This window comes from Malurus melanocephalus, unplaced genomic scaffold (genome assembly GCF_030028575.1).
Source record: "Malurus melanocephalus ecotype Western Australia unplaced genomic scaffold, MMel_1.1 scaffold_8, whole genome shotgun sequence".
Lineage (NCBI taxonomy): Eukaryota > Metazoa > Chordata > Aves > Passeriformes > Maluridae > Malurus > Malurus melanocephalus.
Genome location: NW_026623240.1, coordinates 1,895,359 through 1,915,372, shown reverse-complemented (window position 1 = coordinate 1,915,372; position 20,014 = coordinate 1,895,359). Strand labels below are relative to the sequence as shown.

The window sequence follows — 20,014 nt, the reverse complement described above, 5'->3', positions numbered from 1 at the left end:
ACTTGTTAGACAGCATCTTGATAGAATGCTGTGTTTTCCTGCTGCCACTGCGAGAGACATCAAATTAGATGAGTTTGGTGTTTGACCAACAACATAGGGGTTGGAGCACTTGCCCTATGAGAGAGGCCTTAGGGAACCAGGTTCATTCAGCTTCAGGGAGGCATAGCAGCAGTCTTCCAGCTCCGATGACAAAATTAGCATGATGCAATTAGTCTCTTCACAGCAATGCATGGCAGGAGGACAAGAGGTAACATCCCTACATTGGGATAAGAGAGGTTCTGTTGGGGTGAGAACATTCCCCCTTCCCCGTGTTGGCCATTCAGCAGTGAAACAGAGGCCCAGGGTGTTTGTGTGGCCACCTGGTTTGACCTCATGGCTGATGCTATGGTGAGCTAGAGAATTCCTGAGAACCTTTCTACCTTGAGTATCGTATTATTCTAAAAAACACTTAAAACTGAAAGTAATTTTGATACTCTTGTTTCTTATCCTCCAGTCATTACTCTCCACTTTTTTAGACTGAGGGATACCTGGATTAGAGTCCCTTTGCCCTTGGTACAGTTGGCTTGTGATCACAGCAGCATGCAAAGCMGTGCAAAGATAAGGAGCTTCAAGTGTATTTTGTAGATGTATGATACAGCACATTGGGAAAGCTGTATTTATTTCAGTCTATGAAGTAGTGTAGAGAATAGACTGTATCTGGATTTGTACTCGATTCTTTGCTTACTAGAAGTTAATGACAATGTACTAATATGATAGCCTGTTCACATGTAATTGAACAGTGACTGTTGCAATAACAGTGGTATTATGAAAAGTGATTTTTTTTTCATTTTTGTGATCAGTTGAATCAACCTGATTGGGTTGGGTGGAGGAAGTTAAGTTTGACTTGTCATCYTGTTAATTTTGACTGTCTTCTTGGCCCAGGAGAATCTTTTTATTTGGGGGAGGAAAGTGTGTTTGCCACAGTGAACAGATAATGCTTGTTATGAGATCTCATAAATAGTGGAGAAGCTGCAAGGAAGAAATGTGACTAGGATCCAACATCACTCCAGCTGCTAACATAGGTACTAGATCCAAATCATAGGCGATATTGGAAACATGGCCTTAACTTGRTTATGTGGAGCTGGATAAACAAGCTAAGATTATTACTCTCAGAAAAAGATTAATTTCCCTTTTTTGCTGACTTCCAGCTGTGAGCACTTGTTGCTTACCTGGCTTGTTTAGTCATCAGATCTCTCTATGAGGTACTTTAATTTGTCTTAAATATCAGTCAGTGAATCCATCTTAAGGCAAAGAAAACTGAATAGAAAGCTAATGGAGAAGCCAGCTTGTCATTCCAGAGCTGCTGGGAAGGGAGCAAGCTGCTGCATTGGGTAACCCATATGTGAAAACTGCCRTCAGTTTTGTGTGTTCTGAACCCTTGCTAGACCTCCACTCCCCTCCCCTCTTTCCACATGAGATGTTAACTCTCTTGTTTTATGGAGAGAAAGACAGACTGGTGGTATTTTACAATGTCTTACAACTTCTTCATAGTTCCATTTTCTCTAATATAAGTTAGTAAAAGGCTAGTTTGCAACTTCAGACCAAAAAAAAAAAAAAAAGTGATTAATCACCAATAACATCATACTTCCAGAATTTGAAGTGATTGTCTCTAGCTATCATAAGTTCTTTCACTTTATTTTCCTTTCCAATGTGATACCACATTTCCAGTTTTGAGATAGATCCTAAACCTATGTGTGTTGTCTTGGTAGAATGCTCTGTGTGTGATTTTTAGCCTGAATTCCATTCTAATAACTCTTTAAAGTCATCATCCCTTCACTGTGATTAGTATTTACTAGGAATAAATGAGTTATTTGTCCCACTTCTGAGTTTTCTCATTGGATTAACATTTTCTCTTAATAGTCTTTATTCACTTAGTTTTTGGAAGCATTAAAGATACTTTCTCTTCATATGATAGCTCGTAGGGTAGCTATCATCTGTTACTGTTGCAGCCTTTGTGAGTCAGGCAGTCCTTCTGGAAGAAGTTTCCTGAAATTTAATGGATTGTCAGTGAACCTGACTGTAGTTCAGTCATGTAGCCTGGCAGTGCCAGCTGAGGGAGTTTGTGTCCCAGGTTGCTTGTTTGCATTTATTCAGTTGTGCTTACAAACCATTCTGTGAAACAGATCAGTGAACTGAGATGGCTGGGAAAAAAAMCCTCAACCTGTTTTTCTTAATAGAAACTTTTTTTCACAGCATTTGTTGAGACTGAAGGAGTACAGAAGTATGAATGATGTTAAGAAAAAGACACTTGGAAACAAGAATGCTCAGTCTTTTTAATCCTTCAGCCTCTTCACATCTTTTCCCCCAGCTTTTCCACTTCTTCCTTCTGTAGGATTGCTGTAGAGATAGAGCAGTAGAGGCGCCAAACTGATACCAAAATTTTCTAGCTGCTAATAAAGAGGTTAGAGTTACATGAGTCAAAGCTAACAAATCTAATTTTGATAAATACAATGCTATGCATAGTACTTGCTTATGGTTCACAAATCAGACTGATTTAGGCAGTTTACTTTGGGAGGGAGTTTGCCATTCCTGTTGACAATGACAATTATCTCCTGCTTCTGCAAAATATTATAAATGAATTCATTGAGTAGATGAATAGAAAGTATTCTGCCTATCTTGCTTGAGAATACCTGTGGCTATGATCTAGACTCCAAGGTGAAAAATCAGTGAGCATTTTCAGTACTTCATGACATCAACTTCTCAGGAAAAGGTGGACATGTGTTTCTGTTTTCAAACATACATTAGTGTGCAGACACATTTTACTGACTGCCACCACTAACTTCTGAAAAATTGTACGGTGTATAAGTACTTTTTTTTGTTTTTGCWTTTTAAGTGGTAGAGTAAGAATAGAGCACATACTTAGTATTGAGTAATAGATGTAAGGCCATACATGCTGTATTGACATACAGTGTAGCTTGGTTGTGCAAGTTGAATGAGATAAAGTAGAACTTTATATTGGGTAAGATTTTCTGAAAAACAGCGCATCTGTTGGATATTGTGCAATTAAAAGTTCTTGGAGAGAAGTTCTTAAGATGATGAGGAAATGGTTATTTCAAGGTTACTAATTTTGTTTGTGACTATAAATAGTGTGGTATGAAGGTGCTATAAAACTAACTTTTGTTAAGACTGGAAAGCAAGTTTCTGGACARTATGGAACCTTTAACTTCTTTCTTGCCAATTTTGAAATTCAGTTTGCATTTTGACTTCCAGCAAAAGTTTTATTTTAATGGTGGTTAAAGTAGTGACTTTGTGGTATTCCAATACAACAGATAGAACTGTGACAACACAGATGGGCAAGTTAGTAACGTTTTATGCATGTAGCTTTTACACTGGTCTGCCCTGCATTTCTTGTGGTAGAATTTCAGAAGATACTTCAGACMTACTTTAAGTAACTTATGTACTGTTCATTAAAGTCAGCTTGTTAAAACAGTAGCTCTTCCTAGTTAATCTCCATCAAAAACATTGAGGGAATGTTTCCCTGGAGAGAAACTTCCTATCCATGTGGAAAGCAACTGTTAAGCTACTGTTGGCCTATTGTGATAAGTAACACTATTCTCAGTGTCTGAGGTAAACCATAAACTGCCACAGCAGGAGCTGCTTCATGAGCTGTTTAGTTGTCACTTCAGCACTGCCATCACTCACAAAGAGAGCAGTGTGGACAATGGAGAAGTGTCTGGTTTACTGGCTCACATCTTTACTGTGTGTCAAGGTTCTTCAGGGTCTGAAGCTGCTATTGTGAATTTAGCCTGTTGTATAAGTTAGTGTATGGATTCATTTAAGTGTTTTGTGCCAGAAAATGATGCACTTTTTAATGTTATTATATCAATGGAGTTGTGAGACAAACTTCTATACTTAAAAGAATGCTTTTGAAGACTTTTTTAAAATATAAAACTCACAGTTGTTTCTAAGTGACAGTCTGTACTGTTTATCATAAATCAATTTGTCTTTTTGTGCATTCAGTACAAGATCTGTCACACATTTTTTCAAGTACTGGAAAAGAAGAGCAAACATTCCTGCCTTGTAGCAGGAATAGCCACCTWCTTCTAGACTAGCCTAGCTAGAAAGATAGGGTCTTAAATCTAGAAAAAAATTGGAAAGAAAATCTTTGAACCTCTCTGAGARTAGTTATGTCAAAACAGTTGTAAACCAAATGTTAATGCTGAGAAAGCAAAAAATAAATGTCCTGGACTGGCATGCTTTTACTCTGTTATTGCTATCTGTAAACCTATTTTGAATGCTGCATGTATCCTGTCTCATTTATCAGAGGTTAGAGTAGAGTTGAGGAAAAGTGGCAGTAACTTGAATTACCTTTTGTGTAAGAAGCAGCAGAATTAGTAAGATTCTTTCTCTGGGAAATTGTCTGGTTGGTGGGTCTGAACATTGTTACTGCACCATGAAGAGAGAAGATCGGAAATAACACTTTAGCTTTCTGATGCAGTGATGAAGGATGTCAGATGAAGTGACAAACTGCCAGCTGTGAAGCAAGCCAAAGGATTTTTTTGTTCTGGTCTTCCATAGTCACCCATCTGAATATTTTTATATTTGGGATTAAGCAGGACTTGAATTGGTGATCCAGTTGTGCATGAGGATGCAAGAGACCTGTTTTAGCTGCTTTTTCTGCCATGCCATTATTTACTGTCACACTGATCATAAATATGCTTAAAGCAGCTGAATTTCTTGTGCCGAACCTTCTTGGTTTAAACTGTTTAATATGATATTTTAAGCTGTTAACTTTCCAGATTTATTGTCATATTAAATGTCAATAGTAATTTCTTGCGAGAGAGGATTTTCTTTGAAGCTATAGAACAGCTTCTTGAATATTTGTATAGCAGTTCTCAAACTAAATGGGACACTGAATAATTTACTGCTTTTGTTGGTACTTTGAGATTGATTCAAATGTTTCTAGTGCTGATAATGTACCTAAAATATCTTGAGCGAGGCGAAGCTGCTCTTCAATTGACTGTATCCTATTTTAATTCCCTAATCTATCCTTTCTAGTTGCACATACATTTAGTTTCTAGAGAAAATACATTTGGATATACAAATGGTAACTTTATTACATAGTCTGAAATTCTGCCTATTACTTGTGAAGATTCTTCCTTGTGCACTGTCTGGTCCTGTTTTATAATTTTCTATATTTTATTCCTTTAATTGGAGTGTAGTGTTTGACAGCTAGTCTGACATAAAAGCATGTTCACACTTAGGTATATATAGGCTATATATTGTGGAATATATGAGAAAAAATGCTTATTGATACAGATAATTTAGAGTTTTGGGTTTCATGTATGAAGAAGGATTGTGAGATCTGTTGTTTTTCCTTCCGTATTGTTTTCTACTCTTATTCGAACAGAGAGGAAAATTAATTTTACACGAGAAATTTAACATGTAGAAATTTTTCCTGTGCTGGAAAGCTCTACAGCTATGCTTAGTGGCAAGGCATGATTCTGTGTGGGAGGTACCCAAGTTAGTATTTACCTTGAGTCAGCATAATGCTCAACTTATACTCTCCCCTACCAAGGTAATGCAATTAGAATTGCCTTAGGACCTTTTTGGCTTCCTTAGAATTTTAGAAAACTGTCAGTGATTTGAGTTTTGCATAAATAATCCTGTATTTATTGTTTTTGATGTATTTTTCAATGCTTCTGGTGATTTTATGAAGAGTCTCCGGRCTGGAAAGTTTGTGTCCCCATCCTCATTTACATTAGGTGATATTGTAGAACGATTCTTCTACAAACTTGTCCCTTTCAGATTTTGTACACTTGTATAGTGGCACCGGTACTAAAGATGTGTGAAGTCTGAAAACACAAGCAGGTCTTAAGCTATCTGAAGTTCTAGAATCAGTCATATTGATATTTAAAATGCATGGTTCCTTTAACCTAAATCTGGTTACCACTTCTCTTGCTTACCTTTCTTTAGAGACTCTACAGCGGTGGGTAATTCACTGGTCCATAAGCGGTCTCCTGTACGTCGCAGCCATAAGACCTCAGCATCTCTGGCCAAGCTGTCATTACATGATGGACAGAAAGCCAAAAAGCCACTTTGTAAATTTGAGGAAGGTCAGGATGTCCTAGCTAGATGGTCAGATGGCTTATTTTATCTTGGAACTATCAAAAAGGTAAACACATTTAACTTCACTGGAGTCTTGAAAGTATCACATTGTTGAAAGTTGCAATATTATTGTCTTGCTTATGTATTATTAAATACATTCTTATGTTTAGTCCTTTTATTCGTGGCTTCCACTGTTTTTCTGTTTTTCTGATTTTCTGTTACTTCTGTTTTTCAGATAAACAAATTGAAACAGAACTGCTTCATTATATTTGAAGACAGTTCCAAATCCTGGGTTCTCTGGAAGGACATACAAACAGGCAAGAACTTCCATGAAGTAGTTATTGTTTGGTATCTTATTTCTTTAGATTACTAGATCTGTTAAAATAGATGATTGCATTATATTTTTTTATCCTAAAAAATAATATGATTTAATGTGATCCAGGATCAAAAATTAGAAAATAAGCAAATAAGAAAAAAAAATTTCAAAAACTCTGTAATTGATGTTTTTGTTTTGTTTTGGGTTGGTCTTTTTTTTTTGTTTGTTTTCCATATGTGGGGTTTGAACAGAGTTCTGACATTTTGACTTTTTGCATAACTGTTGTACATATGAAACCATTACAGGTTTTGGAGTATTTATGTGATGCAAAGAAATGTGTACTTATCAAGTGAGGCAATTATTGTATAATACCTTTTTGGTGTTCAGACATTTGGAGAGTAGTTAATATTCTTATAACTGAATGGTAATRAATTATTCATGATAATTTCTTCTGAAAATCAGCTACAATTTCTGCATTGTGCAAAAGCAATGGAAATTACTCTGGCTCTTGTTGATTTTTGATGTTTAAACTAAACACTGTCTACTTAAAGGAGAAGCTTTATATTTGTAATAGCAAAAAATCTGCTTTATTTCTTGAAGCTTGTAAAAAAMTGCTGTTTAGTTTCGGTATAGTAGTAGTTTATGATCTCTAATTCATTTATCCTAACTATCAAAAGTTAATGAATGAGTATGAGAAAATTTCAAGTCGATGATCCTTATAGGTCCTTTCCAGCTCAGAATATTCTGTAATTCAGAAGCTTGTGTTTTAGGCAATTGTTACATTGATATGGGCTATAAATGGAGCAAGGTGTAGTTTTGTTTCCAGTTTGCAAGCTTACTTTTCCCCCTTACCTCTGCTGTAACTATGTGCTTTTGTGTGCTTGTGGATATGTATAAATAGTAATTACAGTGGTAATGTTGGAGTTTAAGGCATCTTTGGCAGATCTGTCAAAAAGATATGCCAAGTGTATATGTATTTACATGGAAAGAAACACAAAGTAATATAAATACAATAGATCTCTTAGTTGTCCAGATACTATTTATTTATAGGTATTTTTAACCTAAATTTCCATTCTTTGTTCAGTTACTGAATTTTTATTGTTGATGTTGAGGAACCATGGACTGTAAAGTTAGTAGCAATATAATGCCTATAAATACCTGATAGTTTATGGTGATATAAATGTTTGTTACACAGTGCATATGAAATATCTGAATGTGTTCTTATTAAGATGTTTGACTCTGTCACAATGTGTTTCTACAATGCATGCATCTCTAACTGAAATTATGAAAAAGGGTATACATGTGGTAACTGTTCCAACTGGAGATGTAATCTGAAAAAAATCACAATCTCATCTTTGTCTAGGAGCCACTGAAAGTGGGGAAATGGTCTGTACAATATGTCAGGAAGAGTATTCAGAAGCACCAAATGAAATGGTTATATGTGATAAATGTGGTCAAGGTAACTAGATTTTTTTCTACTTACTGCATTTTAAAAGGTATTTTGATTTGTCTCACAAAGGAGGATATTTGCCCGGCTATGACTGACTGCTCAACTGATCTTAAATTTTGTAGCCCTTATTGGCTAGTAACAGCTCARTGAAAGATGATAATCCATGTTAAAGTCACTAACACCTATTCTGTAAGTCAAGATTATTTTTCCTACTAAGAAAATTTAAAAGACCATTTTGAATGTGTTACCAATCTTTTTGTTCAGGTTTTTGGCACTTAATGATGGTTAATGACTTAGAGTTGTATTAAAGTTTTATATAATTGATTCTGTGTAAGCTGCTTGTGTAATTTTACTAACAGTTTGGCTGATTGTTTTTCATACAGGTTACCATCAGCTGTGTCACACACCAAATATTGATGCCAGCGTGATTGATTCAGATGATAAATGGCTCTGTCGACAGTGTGTCTTTGCAACAACAACAAAGGTGTGGTTCCAGAATGTTAATACATTTCATATTGCATACATCTTTGGTTTTGAAATTGAAACAGTAAAAAGATACAGCATTTTCTTCAGTGATTTCTTTTTTATCTTTGATCTGAATGCAAGTTTTGTATGTTGAGAAGCAATGCTATTTTTAGAAACCGAAAATGTTTCACTTTTCAACAAACATGCTCGTATTAAAACATAAATGCAGGTGAAAGTATTTGACTTGAAAGTTGTGAAAACTTGTCTACAATCAAATTAAAAGCTTTGAAAGTTTCAGAAATATTACTGTTTTTCGTTAACCAATGTATTTGTTTTTGCCCAGAGAGGTGGTGCGCTTAAGAAAGGACCAAATGCCAAAGCACTGCAAGTCATGAAACAAACATTACCATATAATGTAACAGACCTTGAGTGGGATGCAGGTCATAAAACCAATGTCCAGCAGTGTTACTGCTATTGTGGAGGACCTGGAGAGTAAGTAAATGGATAATATGTAAGAACTTTTCTTGAATGCAGCTGCAACTTTGACTCTTGTAGACTTGCTTGTGAACTTGTTAGTTTCTCTTTCTATTGTGTATACATATTAGAAACTGGGCACAAAGTGGGATTTTGAATTCTTTATACATTTTTAACGTGTCTCGAAGTGGGAAATACATTATTRATTTCTTTACTAGTCCCATAAAGTATTTTGGTTTATTTTAATTTTGTTATATGACCATCACAGATCCTCACAGGACATTCCATAATGAGTAGGATTTTTTTTTTGTTGCTACTGTTGATGTGTGGAGTTTGGATGGAGTTTGTTGATGATGCTGTAGTTCTAAACAGTATTTTTCTGATGTTAACTCAGCTCTGTCACAAGTCACAAAAATAAATGTACTTAGAGATTAGTTTATTAAATTTGGTCTGAATAGACAGTCTGATTCTATCATAATATAATATCCTGGTTTTCAGTCAATAGCAGGGGAAAGATTTTTTTTTTTTTCCCCTCTTATGACATTACCAGTCCTCTGTTGGTTCTTTTTTACAAGGAAGATAAAAGGACTTTTTAAGTAGGTAGAGATGAGTACTCTGGTGTCTTCATAAATGAGTGAATGAGTAAGATAGCATGGAAAATTTGAGGTCAAGGCAAGTAAATAGTTCCACAAAGAAGTAAGGTTTTTGACACACAAGGACAGAGCTCTGGTTTGAGAATTTTGAGACTTGGACAAATATGATTRTCAGTTTTGCATGGTTCCTTTTCTCAAGGGAGAAGCTGAAAAAGGAAAAGCTGTAAACTATGAGGTTGCTTTTGAGGATTCAAATAGCTGTATCCCCAGAACAAATCACACATCCCCATTGTGACTCAATGCAGTTATGTTGTGCTTTAGAAAATAAAAAGAAAGCTTGTCTGGTATGTCAGAAGGAGCTCCYGAATTCTTATTATTGAGAATTAAAAGGTGGTTTTCAGACAAATTAAGTTATTAAATTAAGAAAAAAAAATAATTCCTTCTTTTACTAGACTATCTTTGATTATTTCTAGTCACTTCTCTAGTAATTCATTACAGAATAAATGTTACTGAAATGTCTCTAGAGATGACTTTGCTTTATGAACTGTGAAAATCAGTTTGGGTTAAAAGATCTCTTCCTATTTAATGTAAAAGTAATGAAGAAGCAATTTTCAGTAACTTTTTTAACACATCTTATTTTTCTTTCGATTGTTGAAGCTGGTATCTAAAGATGCTGCAGTGCTGCAAATGTAAACAGTGGTTTCATGAGGCTTGTGTGCAGTGCCTCCAAAAACCAATGCTTTTTGGTGACAGGTAAGAAAATTAAGCCGTACTTCATGTTTGTCTTTATTTAAATATCAGGGCAATATCATGTATGAGTTTTTATTAGGGCATCCATAATACAACCATATTTTTCAAAAATGGGTTGAGTTTTGAGTAGAAGTTCATACCGAGTACAGCCTGTGTTCAGGTGTCAGGAAAATGCAGTTCTTGGTCTCAGTTGAATGCGGGATGCAGTGGTGGCTGGKTGAGAAGTAACCAATGGATAGTTGAATTCTAGCTGTTATTATCTTCACTTTGTGTGGAAATCCCTTACAACTGTAGGTGCTGGCAAGTGGGAGATGGGAAGCTTTAAAGCAGACCCCTTCAGTGGGCCTGTGAGTTAGGATAAAGGCTCTTAAGTTCCTGGAGTGTAGGTGACTGATCTTCTACACACAATGGATACTAGGTTTGGAGGTGGGCAACCTGGAGGGTTAGTTCCCTGCACTAACAGTTTAAGGTATTGAACAGAGCTGAAGGGATACTTGGACTGAGGGGAACTCTACATCCTCTCTTMATGTGTGAGGAGTTGGGTCAGAAACAAATAAGAGTGCTAGTCTGTGCTCTTTTTTGAAGAGGAGCTTGGAGCACTTGSAGCAGATAGGAGAGAAAACTGGAGAAGAGAATCAGGGACTATCTCAATCGTTATTTATTAAAGTTTTATTTGGAAATTTTGCTGGAATGTTTGTATGAAGGAACTGAGTTAGGACCCAGGAAGGTATGCATCCTTAAAATGCATGTTTATACTGATGCATAGGTTTTTGCATTTGAGAGATTGTGCTTGGGACATTACAGAGCATCTTCACTGATAGTCACAGGTTGAGGGACTTTCTCAGGCAGAATGAAATGGTGGTAATAGGATGAAATTGAAGAAGTACCTTGTATCTGGCCCAGTAGGTATCAGCACAGATTATAGAAAGTACTATTTCTTGCTAAAGTAAGAAATAATAAAGRGACTCACAAATATCATATGCCTGAGTTTCTGGTGTGCTTAACTTTCATTTTTGTCATAATCAGGGTGTTAAAATACTGAGTATGTTTATATGGACACCCACCACCCAGACAAATGTACATATTCATATGTATATATTTTTAGGTTTTATACGTTCATTTGCTCAGTTTGCAGTTCTGGACCAGAATACCTCAAACGTTTACCCTTGAGATGGTAAGTATGAATTTTTAAAAAAGGATAAGTTGAATGCATGCTCTACTTTTCTTTTTGATGTTTTGGTTCTTCTTGCTCAAAAGGAAATCCACTTGTTCGCTTGACCAGTTTCCTGAGTCATTTTTGTTGTGTGTTTGATCAGAGATAAATTTCATTCAAAGTTGATCCTTAAATGTGGAGATATATTGTGATTGTGTGCTCTTGGGATTCATTCCTGGGAGCATTCAGTGAAGTAACAAGCAACTACTCACTTCTTGTGTATGTGAAGATTGGGATACCTAAGTTAAATATTTTTGGCAGGTTTAGGATCCTGTTGTATTATGTTAGCCAAATGTAGTGAGTACCAGAGTACACACCCTGACACATTTTATAATAGTTTTACCTATGAATTCAGACTTGCTTACATATCCCRTGGTTCAGACCAGTTTTGGAGTTTAAAAAAAGATCATGACAATGAGGTGAGGTAGAAATGAAAGTAAGGTGCAAAATAGAAGGAATCACTTGAAGAGAAATTGCAAGAGGCTTCATAGTGTTGTCTGGGTTGAGTATTTTAGGTTGGGCTTTGTGTTCTTCMACTGTATTGTGCTAATAACTTTTCTACTGAATTGTTTTAAAGGAAAGTAATTTGAAGAAAAATACTTGTTTCTCTGTTTTTTTTTTTATTCAAATATTCTAGGGTAGATATAGCACATCTATGCCTTTACAACCTAAGTGTTATTCATAAAAAGAAATATTTTGATTCTGAGCTTGAACTTATGGCCTACATTAATGAAAACTGGGATAGATTGCATCCTGGTGAGGTRGGTAACTGGAATACCCTTTCTTGTTTTTAAATCACTATGCTTACATATGTCTTGAAAGTTGACAATCTAAGAACCGTTTTACTCTGGATGTTAAATCCTGTAGTACCTTAAGATCTGATAATTCCAAATAATAAAAGAATTTTAAAATTTCTTGCAGAAATAGAATGCTTTGTAATGGGTGTATGTTTTTCTAAGSTGCAAAATTTGTTCAAGTTACCTATGCAGCTAATTATTTTCATGGCAGCTTATAATTATCTGTTTATTCTGTTGCATATCTACATTCTCCTTTCATTTAATAATTTTTTTACTACTTTGATATTTTTGTATGCTGTTATCAGGAAATCTAAGTGTAGAAGTGAATGCAGAGTATATATTGCATGCGAAGACCACATTCTAAGGTGTAATACATGATGAAATACTGTACTCAAAAATTTCTTCTGTCTATATAATAGCCTTCTGTTTGCAATCTCAATTAATTTGGGAGTACATACAGAAGATCTTTTGTTAGCAGTCTCGGGAATGCAATTTAATGTTACATTCCTTCATTTCACTAAATGTTTTTGAGGTATTTTTCTTGTACTTCTTAAAAGTGAAACTTATTCTTTGGCCTGGGCTTGATCTTGGCATTAATTCTTGGATGTCAATCATGAATATATAGGATAGTAATTAATATGCAACCACAGCTAGTATTCCATGAATGTACTTCACATTCAAATCTGTAGTTATCATGAATCAGAGTAACTGGAATCTTTCTATTGCTAATGATTTTGACAGGTTAAATGATTTCTTAATACTTTACAGCTGGCAGACACACCAAAATCTGAAAGATATGAGCATGTCCTGGAGGCATTAAATGATTACAAGACTATGTAAGTTATTGGTACTTTCTGTTTCAAATGTTTGATTATTTAATTTGACATAGATTATAGTCTTCAGTCTATGTGATAATCACTTTGACTGCAGATAACATTTAAATTTTAAATACTGTTTCTATTTCAATCTATAACATTACATAACTATGTTGAGTGGAACTCAGACAACGGGAAAAATTGTTTTAACTTCCATCCTCTTTCCACTTCACATTCTGAATTTAAGAGGGAGGATTGTGATAGGGTGAAGAAGGAGTAAAATAGTATTTGAATGAATATTCTCTTTGCCTAGTTTTGCTTTGCATGTACACTGCTATTTTAAAAGTTGCTTTCTCTGGGATCATCATTTTAACAATTAATTTAACATCATCTAGGTTTATGTCTGGAAAAGAAATAAAGAAAAAGAAGCATTTGTTTGGCTTGAGAATTCGAGTTCCTCCTGTGCCACCAAATGCTGCTTTTAAGGCTGATAAAGAACCAGAAGGAACTTCTCATGAGTTCAAAATTAAAGGCAGAAAGTCGTCTAAACCAATCCCTGATGTGAGGTAAAATAACCCAGTCATTCTAGCAGTGTGGTTAATTTGGGCTGTATTGGGCTGCTTTGKGTATTTCTCAGTGCTCACAAAAATGGACATTCTTTGTAAAATGTATGTTTAAGAAATAATTGCAAAGGTGGATTATTTGTAAGAACAAGGTCTTAGAACAAATGTAGTTAACTTTCTATTAGGGTTCTCCTAAAAAATTGACAGGAAATTTAGCTGCAAGAACAATAGAAAATCTCCCAATATTGCTGTCATTTGGGAAACAAAATCTCTTGCCTTACTGGATCTCTTAGTCAATAATCTAGCTAGAATTCTGAATAGGAAGTATGTTGTGAAATAGTAACTTGTATTGGTAAATGTGCCATCTTTTCCGTCAAATGTGATCATGTGAATAAATTATGTTTAATACTTGTTCATTCCTCTTCAACATTTGGGAATCAGTAATGTCCCTAGAAATACATTGAATCTGTTGATGTTACTATGAAGACAAAACCACCTAGCTTTGTTCCTGAAAATTTTTATTTGCCAGAATCCTCATTTAATACCATGTTTTAGAAAGAAACATTAAATTGTATATTTATTGCCAAAGGAAAACATGCATTCAATGAAAATTATCATCAGTAATACAGAATAAAATGCAAATTTTCTTCTAGGGAATTAAGTAATGGTATAGAAAGAAAGGGGAAAAAAAAATCAGTAGGTCGTCCACCTGGTCCCTATACAAGAAAAATGATTCACAAAGCTCCAGAGTCATCTCCTCTGGTAAGGATATTTCTTCCCCCTTCTTCCCTTCCTTCTAACTGCATCATAAATGTTGAAGAAAAACATAACAAGTTAAATGAATATTCTCCCACTTGCTCTCAAATAAAATAAAAAAATAACAGAATTTAAGTTGAAGTATCTATTTTTTTTTTTTCCCCTTAGGATAATGAACCAGTTCCGGTGATAGAGAACCCAGCCTTGGAATTACCCTGCACTGTTGGGTAAATTTAAAAAAAAACCAAACAACCTCCCATAAAACATTGTAATTTATCTGTTTACTTCTGAAATGTCAGCTCAGTTTGTAAGATTATTTTTGTTACATGGCAAACCTGTTATCTTTCAAAACAGGAAATCTGATGGAACTGCACATTCATCCAATACCTCAGATGTGGAATCCACAGGTGCTGCCAGTATGAAAGAAACTACCTCATCTAGCATTTCCAGACATTATAGGTAACTTGCTCTTTATAGCAGATAGAATAACTGAATAGATTTGCAGTGTATTAATTTTAATAAAATTTTCTCAGAGTAGAGCTATAATTTGCATGGGGAAATCTAAAGAAATAGGATGAATGAAAATTAGTCTTTAATGGTTCTGCTTACAACTCATAGAGTGAGGAATTTTTGGTGCTCACTAACCATTGTCTCTAATGTAAAATATGTGGCTAAGTTACATTTGCTGAAAAGGATTATACTGCATAAACATTTGCTGAGCTTAGTTTTCTTCTAATGGTCCCAAAACAACTGGTGTGTATCCTGAATTAATGTTAGCAGCTTTTGTTTTTATAGGTTTGCCTATCGATGTTATAAAATAGTAAATGTGCTGTGATTTTCTTCAGTCAATAGGGCATGAAAAAATTTTGGCACTCTTTATAAATAAATCATTAACTACACTCAACCTTCCTGCAAGTAAATTTTTAGTTGAACTTTTCCCTCTCTCAAGTCCAGTAAATATGAAATTCTCTATTATTGAGGTACATGGATTCTCTTATTTTGTCTCCTCTTTCTGGTTCATGCTATTAAGTGCTTTCATGAGTCATTTTTGTATGCATTATTGTTATAAATAGTCAGTTTGCAAAAAATTAATGTTTAATTTAGACTTCTGAAATTGTTACCTGTCTGTAGACAGTAAGTATTTTGAGTGAAAACCAGCAAAAATTACTACATGCGTGGCATGGAAACAACTGATAATACAGCATACATTTTGAATTTCCTTGGAGTTAATGCTGTGGGCTTTTGTTTTCAGCAGTTTATCTGACTCGAGAAAAAGGACTCGTACAGGAAGAACTTGGCCTGCTGCAATACCACATTTGAGGAGGAGAGGTCGCTTTCCACGAAAAGCACTCCAGACTCAAAATTCAGAAATTGTAAAAGATGATGAGAGCAAGGAAGACTACCAGTATGATGAACTCAATACAGAGATACTTAACAACTTAGCAGATCAAGAGTTACAGCTCAATCATCTAAAGAACTCGATCACTAGTTATTTTGGTGCAGCAGGTAGAATAGCTTGTGGGGAAAAATACCGCGTGTTGGCTCGTCGGGTGACACTTGATGGAAAGGTGCAGTACCTTGTGGAGTGGGAAGGAGCAACTGCATCCTGACTGTAGGACTGAACATTATGTTCACTGCACTGTCATCTGTAAGTACAGTTCATAATGCAGAGCCACGAGAGAAATGGTCTTTTAATGTGTTTCTAAAAAAAACAAAAACAAAACAAAACCAGTTTAGCCTTAACATGTAATTGTTAYCATTACAGCTCTTGTGATAAAGACTTATCTTTTTCAAATCTGATCTGAGACTTAAATTTTTTAATCTGAACATGGGTAGATTGTTTTAGGTTGGGATATTTTGGGTTACAATTGCTTAAAAATGTGCATGGTGTTTAAAAAAGATGACATTTTCTAGAGAACATTCCATGGATACAGTTATTGTGATTTAGAGAAATACTATGTAGATAGCACAAATATTTGAAAAAATCTTGGTTTGTTTTCTTACCCAAATGTTTGCAAAAATGTATTTCTATTTCAATACTTTCTAGATTTCCTAAGTGCAGTGTATATAATGCCTACTGAAGACTGTAAAATACTAAAGTTTTCTTTCAAACAAAGTGAAAAAAAAAAAAAAAAAAAGAAAAAAAAGAAAAAATATATTGAGCCTGTAAATTGCTCTGTGACCAGACTTCATTGTCTTCTTAATATATTCTGTGTGTGTGCGTGTGCGCGTGTGTGCGTATATATAGACATATATGCACACACAGACCTGGGCGTGTATATAGATGTGTGATTGTGACCTATGCAATACAAATTATGGGATCGGTCAGCTTCTGAGAATACATCCCATAATTCTTTTTTCAGGAATAGTTGCCAGTATTTACACAGCAGCATTTCTTCTCAGGCTTATTGGGTGCTGTTGCTTTTTATGTACTAAGGAAAAGTGTCCAACCAGTGCAGCGTGTTCTGGCAATGGGTGCAGTCATTGATGGTCATGTGCTCTACATTCCATTATTTTCCATTTGAATTAACTGTTAAAAAATAATCCAGAATCTGAAGATTTTGAAWTTAATTCTACTGGAAATAACAATTTGAAAGTTCTTGTTTCATTCTGATTGTAAATTTAATGTCCCAGTTATAAAGTAAGTTGACAGGAGTCGTGCAGCATTTCTACATATCTGTAGAAACAGTCATATTTTGATAAATGTCGTATGAACGAAGTGTATTATTGCACAGGGTCAACAAATGTTGCCATTTGAAGTAACATTACTGATTTTATTACAACATTACCTCTTTTGTGTTTATAAAATGTACCAAGTTTTAAATTGGTAAGATTATTTTACTTGTTTAAAAGAAAATCAAAAAGTCTCTTGCCAGTATTAGATGTTTTTTCTTTGTCTGCTACTTTTGAGGGGGTTTTAGCCAAAGAGTAAACAGAAGAATATTTTTACTTTGGTGGTTATTCACTGTACTGCATAAGGTTAGTTTTCTTACATGCTTACAGTTTGCCACCAAAATAAAATTATGTAACATTAACAAATGACAGAGTGGTTTAAAGTGTACTGCCAGAGTACGTATTTATTCCATTACTTGGTTGACTTTTTCTGCTCATCTTGAACATCTTGAAAAGGTGATTTTTTTGTTCTGAATTTTTTTTTGTCACCTTATAGCCAAAGGAAGCAGAGAAAGCTTTTTATCCTGTGCTTGGCTTATGGCTGGCTGGGTTATATTAGCTTTATAAAAATGGTAATTAAAAACTCCCACTTCTGTTTACCTTCACTAAAATGTGTGGGTTTTTTTCTCACACCCTCAGCTATTAATTTAATGTTGCCTTGCCTATAGCTGCAATATTTTGATAACACAGCAAACTTCATGTTAATTTTTGAATGTTTATAACTTGAAATAATGCAAAATGTAAAGCCTTTGTAACCTTACTCACACCATCTGTATTTGTCTTTGTTTCACTTTATCCAAGTCCTTTAATTCTAACTGAACACCAGCAGTATTTTTCATAAAGATTCATTTAACGATAAATWTTGGAATGTACTTGGGGACTTTAGTGGGGGAGGTTTGGGGAGAAAATATTTGTCAAACTTAAGCTGTCCATAGACCTAACTGTTGTGAATGTCGTTACATTTTATTATGGTGGTTGACTTAACTCTGATGTTCAGTTTGTATTTTTGGAACTGTTTTTTTCTTAGAATTAAAAGACCAACATTAAATGTGTGTATTTTTTTGAGAGAGAAGAATGAGTTTTGATTCTGTACTTTTGTGAAGCACATACTTGATGGCATTCTCCCATCCATGATCTCCTAATCTCTAGCTTTCCTGTTCCTGTCCTGGAGACACTTGCCCTGCACATAGACACTAAACTGGTGTTCCAGCTGTGGTTGAGGGATGCTTTGTTACAAGGTGTCATGTACTGGAAAATGCTGCAATAGTGCTGCTGAAGTTAGAGCTAGAATAGTAATTAAAGCACACCTACAAATGCCTTTCTCATTTTATGTGAACTTCGTTGTATGTAGTAGTGGTGTGTCTAAAGGAAAAAGACAAATGTTGCTGTTTGTAATGATTTCATTTTGGTATAACTTGATCATTGTATGTATGCATGTGTGTAAATATATGTAATTCAACTTTGTTGTGGTCACTGATTTAGAACCATTTCTATGTATATGATATTTAATATTTTTCCTTTATGTTTTATTTGTATTTCAGTAGTATTTAGGTAGGACAAGTCTCTTGTGACCATTCTAAAAATATAGTTATTGCATGAACAGGACAGCAAAGAAATAACGGCACAATACTGGTCAGAATTGTAAAGTAAGCATCATAGCAAGCTATTTGTCAAATCTTAAATTGTTCTTAACAAAAACTTACACAGGAATTTTGAATAAAACTATGCTTTTCTATGCATAACAGGCATTTTGAGTGAGATTACGAAGGAATTCTGAAAAATCTCTCAGCATGATGTATGAAATTGAAGGTCAATATTCTGGTTTAACATGAAGACAAATAAATTTTTAAAAGGCCTTGAAGGTGAAGACAAGCACTTGATTGTCTAGGGAGTTGGGGTGAAAGATAATTTAATAAACAGAAAAATGTATRTGTCTTTTGAACATCCTACTAAAGTGTTCTATAGTGTTATATTTTAAAAGGAAATTGGTGAATTGAGATGGAACATACTGAGGCTGAAGACAGCAATAGTCAGAACAGACTGATCAGAATAAACTGGACAGARGCATCAGTTCTGTGCACAGAGGGAAGAGGATGTGTCTTGCAAATGTTACACAGGTAATATGTTCAGGCACGTCTCTAGTTGCCTCCTATCTATCTGAAAGAAAAATAACATTTCTGATGGCAGAAAATTAGATTTTTTTAGAAATGGAGAAAAGGGTTTAGGMTGCTGACTTTTGATCAATGTTGAAATTAAACTGATGGCTAAACACCCACATGGAGGTGTCACATCTATTGATATCCTGGTTTGGTTAGAAAARCATATTAATGCTTTTCTAATTATTTGTTTTGGGKTTTTTTTTTTGTAAATTGGATCATCTGTAGGTGAGGTGTACTGAAGAGTCTCCTTTGGAGTGCCTCAAGGAAGTGGGAGGGGGAGACCATTGTCTTCTAGTAAAGGTAGTGAAGGAGAATAGAAAGAAAAGCAAAAGACAAGTATGAGTACAAGCTGTGCAGTCTGAGAATGAGCTTGAAATTTGATGCTTTTGCTTTCAATTTTATCATTCAGCAACAATGAAACAAGATTTTTATATTGTCTTGGTGTTTTAGTATTTTGCATTTTTGAATCCCTTAATATTCTCAGCTAACTAATATCTGCTGTTATTTAGACCAGATATGTGCATATTTCAGTGTTGAGATCCAGATACCATAATATCARCAGTTGTTCCTGCTGATAGTACGGTACCAAATATTTTGCCTGCAGATGCTAATTTTTCCAATACATCTAGTTTTCCAATACAGTAGTTCATACCATTCTTTTCATATAATCTTTCCTCTGTGTACTGATGCTATTTCACCAGTGTGTGTTTTTCTTTCTCTTGTTCTAATTTATATTTCCAGCTTCTCCATTTGGCAATATTCCATTTGCTTCCTGTTGTTAGCAACTTAGTCTTTGGCACTTATTGACTTCCATGTGGTTTTAGTTTCCTAGTCTTCTGTTTATTTAATGTTCAACATGGTACCTTCCAATCCTGACATCTGCAGTTTTACTCTTAACAAGCT

At 34.8% G+C, this 20,014-nt stretch overlaps 1 protein-coding gene across 3 annotated transcripts; it reads left to right on the top strand.

Moving 5' to 3' along the window:
- Positions 1–5,936: 5,936 nt before the first annotated feature.
- MTF2 (metal response element binding transcription factor 2) lies at positions 5,937–19,296 on the top strand. 3 transcript variants are annotated; one of them, XM_057373989.1, is made up of 14 exons: positions 5,937–6,154; positions 6,323–6,404; positions 7,767–7,862; positions 8,237–8,337; positions 8,662–8,810; positions 10,043–10,138; positions 11,241–11,309; positions 11,986–12,109; positions 12,914–12,981; positions 13,356–13,526; positions 14,177–14,285; positions 14,448–14,506; positions 14,634–14,738; positions 15,535–19,296. In XM_057373989.1, exons 3-14 carry the CDS (start codon positions 7,787–7,789, stop codon positions 15,887–15,889), a joined length of 1,482 nt encoding a protein of 493 aa, XP_057229972.1. In that variant the 5' UTR covers positions 5,937–6,154; positions 6,323–6,404; positions 7,767–7,786; the 3' UTR covers positions 15,890–19,296. The 3 variants fall into 3 exon arrangements, with proteins under 3 accessions (XP_057229972.1, XP_057229964.1, XP_057229955.1); XM_057373981.1 differs by having other exon boundaries at positions 15,532–19,296; XM_057373972.1 differs by lacking the exon at positions 5,937–6,154 and having other exon boundaries at positions 6,380–6,435; positions 15,532–19,296.
- Positions 19,297–20,014: the final 718 nt, after the last annotated feature.